This window comes from Musa acuminata, chromosome BXJ1-10 (assembly GCF_036884655.1).
Source record: "Musa acuminata AAA Group cultivar baxijiao chromosome BXJ1-10, Cavendish_Baxijiao_AAA, whole genome shotgun sequence".
Taxonomy (NCBI): Eukaryota; Viridiplantae; Streptophyta; class Magnoliopsida; order Zingiberales; family Musaceae; genus Musa; species Musa acuminata.
In genome coordinates, this window is record NC_088336.1 from 18,656,768 (window position 1) to 18,667,636 (window position 10,869).

Genomic DNA, 10,869 nt, shown 5'->3' on the forward strand with positions numbered 1-10,869 from the left:
AAAAGGAGGAAGAGGAGAGAGAGCGACGACGACACTATTTTTAGCTTTTGCGACTTCTAGCGAGGGGGGAAGAGAAAAAAGAGTAGAGATCCGATCATCAACTCAATATATGAAATGGCTATTTTATCCTTTAATTTATCGTCAACTCGGCACATAAGTTTTGATATCATATACAATAGATTCGATCAAATAAATAAATAGTATTAAAAATAAAATCAAATGTATATAATTTATTAATGATTGGATCTCAATGCAATTTTTTTTAAGTACATACATCCCATCCCATCCCATGTTAAATAGGCCAAGTATACAGGGAAATATATAATTAGCTTTTTCTAGATAAGAAATTGAGTTTAATTAATATTTTATTTTAATAAAATCATGAAAATTCATGACGTGAACTAACTTGTCATGGCCGAAGCCCTAAAGGTTTGATTCGGTCTCTTGAAAGTAAATTCAACGAACTCGGGTTTGACTCGAGTCGAATTGGTTCAATCGATCGACTCGTCCAAACCCAAGTCGACTCGATTTACTATTAAGAGAAAAGAATAAAACCCCGAGGCCGCGTGCAAAAGCCAGGAGACGAGCGACTAACCAGCCCTAGCCTTCCCTTCTCTGCTGCTGCTGCTAACATCGCCGGCGAGCCATCTCCCGCTACTGTCGTCGCAGGACAAACCACCTCCTCCCCCGCGGGTACTATTCTCACCATCTTCTCCTTCTCTCTCTCTCTCTCTCTCTCGTCTTTGCTATTCCCCTCTCTTCTCCTCCCATCTCCTACGTCTCCTTTTATGTACTCTCCGCCCCTCTCTTTCTCCTCCTGTCTCCTCCCCTCTTGTCGCTCCGTCCCCCTGTCTCGTCTCTTCTCTTCCTTTCTTCTTTTCTTCATCTCTCCTCCTCCCATCTCCTGTTCTCTCTTGTTCTCTCCTCTCCTTCCCATCTTGTGTTCTCCACTCTTCCTTAGTTTTTGATTTAACCTCTACTCACCTCTCTTCTCCTCTGTTCTCCACCCTTCTCATATGATCTCCTTTCTTCCGCTCTCGTATTCTATCCTCTCCTACTCTATCTTATTTCTCTGGAATCTAGATTCATTTGTGGAGAAGAAAGTTATAATTATTCATCATGAACTTGAGACGTTTCTTTGCATTCAGATGTTCAATTTTGGCGTGGAACCATGCAAACTTCATTCAGTTGCATATTATTTCAGAAACTTAGAAATCTTCTGTTGTTATCCTAATAGGATCTAAACTTATCCAGCGTGGTAAGAGAAGTGAGGACATGCAAATGCATATGTTCTCCTTCTCTTTGCTTCTGTTCATATAGTTCATATACCGACACATGCGATTGATTAGGCTCTGATGTGTAGCTTATAGCACTTCTTATTGCAAAATAAATTATCGTATGCCTTTTCTAAGTCATATATAGAAACCAAAAAGTGCGCATTTGGTTAAGATCACAATGTTTTTAATTATTACAGTCGAAAATTGAAATATCATGACCAATACATGTAATCAATTTTCATTCAATGAGTATCATTCTTGAGTTAAGATGCTTGAGTGGAGATGTCAATTGTTGTGAACATAATAAAATAAGACATAAAATAATAAATGTATTATTCACTTTAATGAGATTGCAATTATTAACTTAAAAATATACAAGTGTTTTTAAGTTATAACAAAAAAAATTTTAAAGTATATAAAACCTTCATTCCATCACATTTATTCTAAAAGTATATGTATTTTAAAATTATTTTTTAATAAATTATACAATCTTTATTCGAGTTTGTGACCCTTTTACAAACTAGGTGGAAAAGCGAGTTTGAAAACCTTCATTCAATCACATTTATTCTCTTCCTATAGCTCATTTTACATCACCAGAACTCTTTGGGCTCATACACCTACTTCTTGTCTAGTAATTTTTTTCATGCACGGATGCACCTAAATACCAAGTAGCAACATTTTGTTAAGAGTTACCGCCTATGCTTCCTTCCATGGTTTTTGTTTTTCTTTTTTCCACGGTCCATATTATAAGTCCAAATTTAAGCAATCAGATCTGCCTCCCATACAATGTTCTGTACTTTTTAGGTATTTCATGCCCAAGAAATTTGGTACTTGACCTATTTTCTTTGGAGAAGATGGTACAGTTCTGTGTTCAGGATAGAAATAATATCAAAGTCGAACAAATCATTCGGGATGGTCTCAACTCTCAAGGAGTCTTAAAGGAGACAAAAAGGATAATGATTTATTCTAAAGAATAAAGTTGCAAACAAGTTAATTGTCTTTCTTTTTGGTCTCTTGCCATGGTCTTATGAATTTGATTTCGAATAATTTACTGCCAAAGAGCACTGAGCATTTACTGAACTGAATAGTTACAATTGTATATTGAAGATTTTTTAAGACCTCGCAACTACTTTTTATCTTGCACACCGTTCTATCTATACTTGATCATCTTTTACTGGTCTTGACACTGGAGAATTATCATTATCAGTTTATAATCTCTTTTACATTGCTTTGGGAATTTGACAGACTAACAGCAACCATGATTACCACTTATTTGTCAGGCTAGGTTCATTCTTTGTGTTGCTTTATATATGATATTTATATACAATATCAAATTACATGTGAATTAATAAAATACACCTGATATTGCCCTTTACAACTGCATTCTTGATGCAGCTTTAGGATGGACATTGGGATGTGCTATCTAGATGGAAATGCAGATGTAGTGGAGTTTTGCCCACACTATCCTTTCCACCATATTCTGGCTGCTGGCACATATACTTTGCAAGAGGGAACTCAACCTCACCGAGCAGGAAGCATATCACTTTTTTCTACCGATCCTGTGGTTGGTCTTGAATTGCTCTGTCGTGTATCAACAGTTGGTGTTTTTGATATAAAATGGAGCCCAAGTGGAGAAAGCATGCATCCTTTGCTTGCTCAAGCTGATGCTGATGGCTGTATCGGTCTCTATAACTTGTCCAAGACAGAAACAGAAAATGAAGGTATTCTTTTTTATGCAATAGAAAAAAGAACAGAAAATCATGCTTATGTCTGTACCTTACATTGATTCTCTTTTTTCCTAAATCAACTCATGAACTTCAATAAAGAGAGCTCTGGTCACATGATAAAATAGCTTCTTTGCAACTTGGATGATCAACATTTGAGTCATGAAAACAACCTCTGCTTGTAGTGTGGAATATGCATATTGATCTGCACCCATGATAGTGCGAGCATTGAACACTGGACTGCTCCACCCACCTTAGAAATTTATGCTTTGTATACATCATTCTGCAGTGCTGATTATGGTGTTGTTGCAGATGCTCCCTTCTTATCTTTAACATTGGCATGGCACCTCACCGTATCAATGAATTCATCTGGTTATCATATCTAATAATTTGGTTGCATATGTGACATTTCTATAAATTATGCTGTAATGTTTGTTTATCTGTTATTGCATTTGAATCCTGGCTTTAGAGGTTAAAACAATACTCTGTTTTCTCATGATCTGTACAAATGATTTTTATTATATAAATCTCATTTACTTTAACCTTTTAGGCAGCATGTTGAAAGAAGTTTGCTCAGAAAAAGTCAGTTCCTCGATGTGTTTATGTGTGGACTGGAAGCCATCAGCTTGTTCTGTTTGCCTAGGCCTTTCAGATGGTTCGATATGTATGGTTACCGTCAGAGAGGCCCAATTGCAGATATCACAATCATGGTTAGGCCATGATTATGAAGTTTGGGCTACATCTTTCGATGCCCACCGGCCAAACTTGTTATACACTGGCTCAGATGACTGTTGTTTTAACTGTTGGGATTTGCGGGCCAGTCCATCAGAAATAGTGTTTCGGAATGCTAAGTCACATCAGATGGGTGTATGTTGCATCACTCAAAACCCTACAAATACCTACATGCTGCTCACAGGAAGCTATGATGAATTTCTCAGAGTTTGGGATGTAAGATCTACATCCAAGCCTGTTCATGAGAAATCACTTTCTTTGGGTGGGGGTGTCTGGAGAATCAAATACCACCCAAGTATATCCACTTGCATATTGGCAGCTTGTATGCACAATGGTTTTGCAGTTGTGAGCACAGAAGAAGAGGACGTCCGAGTAGTTGAAACTTATTGCAAGCATGAGTCATTGGCATACGGAGCAGACTGGCAAAAGGGAGAAATCAGCACACAAGGAATGCTGAGGAAAGGGGGGTTAGTTGCTACCTGTTCATTCTACGATCGACATCTCCGCATATGGCAGCCAGAATTTCTTAGTTGAGTATGTCTTATGAACCCTTTTCACAGTACCTGCACCAGTTTCAAGAGAGGATTTAATACATTGCATACTCATCTGAGATAATGGTGATTTTCCAGAATGGTGTTTTGTAAGTGCCCTTTCTTGCTCTAAAGCTATGCTAATGTCTTTTTGTGAGTACATTGTTATGTGGCAGAACATCTATATCTATAGAAGCTTCTGACAAAGATAATTATTTTTGAAATATAACACATCTCTTAGATATCGTGAGTTTTTGTGCTTCATGCTTGTAGCATAAGTTATCACTGAATATAGGCAAGCGTCCTTTACGGATTATTTGTTCTTTTGCCCACTTTGCTTCAAGAGAGTTGCAAATTTCGAATGTGTAATATGTTGTGTATATGCTAATATCTTGCAAGAGAAACGTTTATCTCAGTGAAAACTTATTGAGTGGTTGATAGATGAAAAGGAGGGATAGTTTGTGCTTGATATGTTGTTTTGCTGATAACATAATAATACTCTTGCTAATTATTTTCCCATTAAGTTCTCTATGAAAGGCCTTTTCATACTGCCGCTATGTTGGTTGCAGGTCTCTGAGAAGCCCCGGGAAACCATTGGAAGGTGCTTGTTTGACGGATGATGGCGTGTGAAGCCGGTGATCGCTTACTCCCGATGATAAAGAGAATAACTTGGACCCCAAGTTGAGGCTTTTGTAGCCCATGCAGAATCTGAGGATGCGATCATACGGTGTCTTCTGCAACAAGTGGCCTATGATGCAGGTGATATTTGCTAGGAAGTGACTTCAATGGATTGTGGATAACTGTTGATGTTTGTGATGTCTTGGTTGCATGGGGAGATGAGATGTAATGCCAATTCATTTTATTCCTTATTTATCTATTTCTTTCAAATCAGATGGACTGTCAACATGCAGGAAAATAAAAAATCCATAAATACATGGACACGATTTAAATCAGTCTAAATAATATATTTTTTAATTTTATAGGATACATTCCTACAATTTCAATTTTTTTTTATATATTTTGCTTCTGTTGAAGAACCGGAAATAGTTGATTGTGTTTGTCTTCTAAGATACGAGAGAAATTTTAAGAAAAATTTAATATTCAAAAATTGATCTTGTTATTGAATAATCTCCCCAATCAGTATCATAATATTTTAAATTTAGATTTATTATTTGTTGAAAATAATAGTCCTAATTATTATAGAATTTTAATAACTGTAGCAAGATATAGATTTTTAGGTTAATACATAAATTGAGTGAGAAGATATTGTTGAATTTTGGATTTTGATGATGAAATCAATTGATGAGTTTATGATCTAATTTGTGTTTTGAATGACGTACGATTAGTTTTGATCAAGGAGAGATAAATTGATTAAAGCAGGATGAATCAGACGTAGGTCAAAATTGAACATGTTAGGAGATTGGACGTCAGGTCGGAAGATCAGTTGACGTGCCGGTAGAAGGACTTCGTGCCGTGAATTTGGGCATCGGGCTGAAAGATAAGATATTGTGCTAAAGAGATTGGAAATTACGGGAGTCAACATACCGATTGAGCAATACATCGAAGGAGAGAACGATGCATCGGAAGAACCAATGACATACCGGGTAATATATGATTCGTGCTTTGTAATAATTTATCTAGATCGAGTTAATTTAGGTCTAATCGAGTCGGTATTTGAGTGAAATAAATGTCAATTTAATTAGGGGTCAATTAGACTTGAATTAGGTTGAATTGAGTATGTTGTATGGCCCATTCAGTGTCCTATAGCAAGGTCTGTCAATGGTATCACCTAGACTAGGCGGTGGCACCGTGTAGACACAGTCTTCAAGACTATGTCAGACGATGGTACCGTCCAAACATAATCTCCCATAAGTGTCAGGTGGTGGTATTACTAGACTAAGCGATGGTACCGCCCAGTGTCAGAAAGTATTGGCGATGGTACCACCAGTATCCTGAAAACCCAGGGATTTAAATTTTGGTTCCAAGTTTTGAAGTCATTTGGGGTCTATAAATACCTCACAAATTCCTGCTTAGAACACACACAGAAATAAAGTAAAAACTCTGTGATTGCAAGGTTGTAAACTCTTTTAAGTATAGATCCAAGAGCTTAGTAATAGTTTTAAGGAAAGTATGTGAGGGAACACTTGTAAAAGAGGGGTGTAAAGGTTCTCTCCTGAACCTATGAAAATGAGAAAGAGTGTAAGAGTAGTTGATCTTCGGCCATTGGAAAGAAGATTGATAGTGGAAGTCGGTGGCCTCGAGTGAAGAGGAATCGAGAGTGGACGTAAGTCACGACGACCGAACTACTATAAATCCGGTGACCTTGAGTGAAGAGGAATTGAGAGTGGATGTAGATCACGACGACCTAACTACTATAAATCCAGTGTACTCGGTTTGAATTTCTATTCTGCTTTTTATTCTCATATTGCAAATTGATTTACTTACTTACTACTTTCACTACGCTTACGAATATACTTTCAAGTTAAACTCATCTTTCTGATACGAGCTTTTTTGAACGATATTTTTGAATTGATGTAATTTTTCATAAGCACTAATTCATCCCCCCTCTTAGTGCCGACTCGATCTTAACAGTCAGTATCAAAGTTAGTTTTTCTCGATGTGATTAACACCCGAGAGAGATGACTTATTTTAGTTTTCAAGAGGGTCTTTTTATCACTCGTCCTCCTATGTTCAATGAGATAGACTATACCTATTTGAAAACTCGGATAAGAGGATTCTTACTTTCTTTGAATTTTGATTTATGGAATATCATTGAACTTGATTTTTAAACTTCATCTAAACCTATGAATGAATGTAATGACTTTGAGAAAAAAATCGTTTTATTTAAATGTGAAAGCTATGAATATTTTATTTTGTACTTTAGATAAAAATGAGTTTAATCGAAGCATATGACTTTTGGCACACTATTGAAGTCGAAGGCATAAGTAGGGTTAAAGATTCTAAAGTTAATCTTTTGATACATGATTTTGAATTGTTTCATATAAAACCAAGTGAAACCATTGGAGACATGTACACTCGTTTTACGGATGTTGTCACTAGTTTAAAAGTACTTGGTAAAAGTTTTTCGAATTTTGAACTTATGAATAAAATTTTATGTTCTCTTTCTAAAAACTAAAAACTGGAATTTAAAAATAACTATCATTCAAGAAACAAATGACCTAAATAATTTTTCGCTTGAAGAACTTATCGGGTCTTTAATGACTTATGAAATGAGTTGTATGGCACAAGTCGAACATAAGAACAACCTTCCAAAGAACAGAAAGGATATGATATTAAAAACCAAAGAGTATCGCTTGTGATAACTCAAGTGATGAGGATGATAGAACTTTTGACGAGAAAATTCAAAAAATTTATAAAGCAAGAAGCCAAGAACAAAAACAAACTAAAAAAGAACATAATAATTTGCTATAAATGGAATCGATCGGGGCACCTCAAAAACAAATGTCCACAATAAAATAAGAAGAAGACATTCAAGATGACATGGGACGAATCGAGTGCATTTGAAGATGAGAAGCAAATCGATAAAGAATATGTGGCAAGCTACGCCTTGCTGGCTTTCCACAACAAGGTAAGTGACTTAACCAAAACTCCTTTACTTTATTATGAAATTACTTGATGCATTTCATGAGTTGTTTTTAAATTAATATATAAAATATTAAAAAAAGAGAATCATGCTTCATTTTAGTGATTAAAAAAAATAAAATTTGAGCATGACAATTGTATGTTAACTCCTAGCACTAAAAATGAAGAGTTAGATTTACTTAAAAATAAAAATATATTACTATAATTAATAAAACGATTTTGATTGAAAATATCTTATGTTCAATGAAATATGTTTTAATGATGTAATGATGTAATTAAAATGTTAAAAGGTTTGGTATCATGATGATTTTATATTATGCGTGAGAATTTGAAGTAATGATGATTTGAAATCATATGTTTTGGAATTATATGTTATACTTTTGATTTTGATAATTTTTATGATAAATCTTGTTTTTCGGTTTTAAACATGATGCATGATTTTGACATAAAAAAAAAACTTAGGCATACTTGTATGAAATCAATCATATAAATTGAAGTAACTAAAAAAGAAATACATTTTAAAATTTTCTCTATCTCTATCTTATCGATTTTTCAATAAGAAATTGATAAATCTATTTATGTTATTTTGAATATCTTGAAAGTGATTTTGATGATTTGAATTTGAATGAGTTTTATCTAATTTTTATTTTGATTTCTCGATATTTATAACTTGATATTTATTCTATATGAATCAAGATCTTTTATCCTCTATGTTTTTTTTTTTTTGCTATCTACTATCCAAATGAATCATGATTGGTATCATTACTGTTTTATCTCCTATGTTTCTTTTTGCCATTTACTAAAGAGGAGAATTATCTATATGAATCATGTTTTTTTTTTCTTAATTTCTCGAAATCTTAATTGAGAATTTATTTTATGAAACATGATGTTGATGACTTGAGAATTCTTATGCATGAATCGAGATCATTTATTATTTGTTCTCCTACAATTCTTTTGTTGTTTACTAAAGATGATATTTATCCAAATTAACCATGATATATCACTTGAGTTTTTAAGCTTTATAACTTGAGTTTTATTATGTATAATTGCTTTGTATTCATGAATTATATATCTCATCACCAAATTAATTTTTCTTGATATTCTTCATGTGATGATTTGATAATTGATATAAGGGGAAATGAACTACAATATTGTATTCTTCTATTTTTTTTTACAATAACAAAGGGAGAGAAGGTATTGTTAGCTTACACATTTCAAGGAGAAAACTTACTAGCTTGCATATTTTAAAGAGAAGAAAAATTGTTAGCTTGCATGTTCTAAAATGATGTGAAATTTGCTAGCTTGCATGTTGTAAAATGATGTAAAATTTGTTAACTTACATGATGTAAAATTTGCTAAAATTGCTAGCTTGCTCATCTTAAAAGAGAAGCAAAGTTTGCTTGCTTGTACATTTCAAAAAATGTAAAATTTTGCTAACTTTCATATGTGAAAAACTAGCTAGCTTGTATGTTTAAAACTTGCTATCTTACTAGCTTGCATATCTAAAAACTTACTAGTTGCACTTCTCCTTTTTATTGATGATAAAAGGAGAGAAGGTATGATGATAATTAAGCATATTATGTCTAAAATAATAATTTAAAATTTTGAATGATGTATACAATGATGAATGTAATAACTTACTGCACATAATTATTTTAATATGATTTGTTGAGGTTCTATCAATATGACATATTGATAGGGGGAGTTTAGTTAAACTCCGTCATAAATTGGTTGTCATCATAAAAAAATGGGGAGATTATTGAATCTCAGATTTGATGATAAAATCAATTGATGAGTTTCTGATCTAATCTGTGTTTTGAGTAATGCAGGACTAGCTTCGATCAATGAGAGGTAAATTGATTAAAGTATGAGGAATCGAACGTTAAGTCGGAGTTGAACAAGTTAGGAGATTTGACGTCAGGCAAGAAGATCAGTCGACGTGCCAACAGAAGGACTTCATACCGTGAGTTCGGGCATTGAGTCGAAGGATCGGACATTGCGGCAAGGAGATCAAAAGTTGCATGAGTCAACATGCTGATTGGGCAATACACCAAAGAAGATGACAATGCACCAAAGGATCGGACGAAGTGTTGGAAGAACCAATGATATACCATACAACATATGATTCTTACTTTGTAATAATTTTTCTAGATCAAGTTAGTTTAGCTCTAATTGAGTTAGTATTAGAGTGAAATAAATATCAACTCAGTTAGAGGCTAATTGGGCCTGAAACAGGGCTGAATTGAGCTTGTTGTTTGGCCCGTTCAGTGTCTTGTAGCAAGGTTTGGTGGTGGCATCGCCCATACTAGGTGGTGGTACCGCTAGACTGGGCGGTGGTACCACCCAAACATAATCTCCCAAAAGTGTCAAGTGGTAGCACCGCCCAATGTTAGAAAGTACTGGCGGTGGTACTGCTAGTACTTTGAAAACCTGGGGATTTGAATTTTGGCTCCAAGTTTTGAAGTCATTTGAGGTCTATAAATACCCCATAAATTTTTGCTTAGAACACACATGAAAATAAAGTAAAAACTCTATGATTCCAAAGTTGTAAACTCTTTTAAGTACAGAGTTCATCCTCTAAGAGCTAAGTGATTGTCTTAAGAGAGGTGTGTGAAGGAACACTTGTAAAAAAGGGGTGTAAAGGTTCTCTCCTAAACCTGCGAAAATGAAAAAGAGTATAAGGATAGTTGATCTTCACCTATTGGAAAGATCGGTAGTGGAACCACTATAAATCTGGTGTACTTGATTTGCATCTATTCTGCTTTTTATTCTCATATTGCAAACTAATTTACTTGCTTACTACTTTTACTATGCTTACGAATGTGCTTTCAAGTTAAACTCATCTTTTTTAATACGAGCTTTATCGAATGATATTTTCGAATTGACATAATTTTTCATAAGTACTAATTCATCCCCCATTTTAATGCCGACTCGATCCTAACAGATATATTATGTGAGCTATATTGGGTCTTATGATTGTAGGATAAATAAGTCGTCTAATAA

The 10,869-nt window shown here is 34.4% G+C and overlaps 1 protein-coding gene across 1 annotated transcript; it reads left to right on the top strand.

The window, feature by feature from the left end:
* The first annotated feature begins 568 nt into the window (after positions 1 to 568).
* Positions 569 to 5,154, top strand: LOC135595312 (uncharacterized). Its single transcript, XM_065086069.1, has 4 exons — positions 569 to 693; positions 2,673 to 2,998; positions 3,552 to 4,373; positions 4,833 to 5,154. The coding sequence occupies exons 2-3, from the start codon at positions 2,680 to 2,682 to the stop codon at positions 4,265 to 4,267; spliced, it is 1,035 nt and encodes a 344-aa protein (XP_064942141.1). The 5' UTR covers positions 569 to 693; positions 2,673 to 2,679; the 3' UTR covers positions 4,268 to 4,373; positions 4,833 to 5,154.
* Positions 5,155 to 10,869: the final 5,715 nt, after the last annotated feature.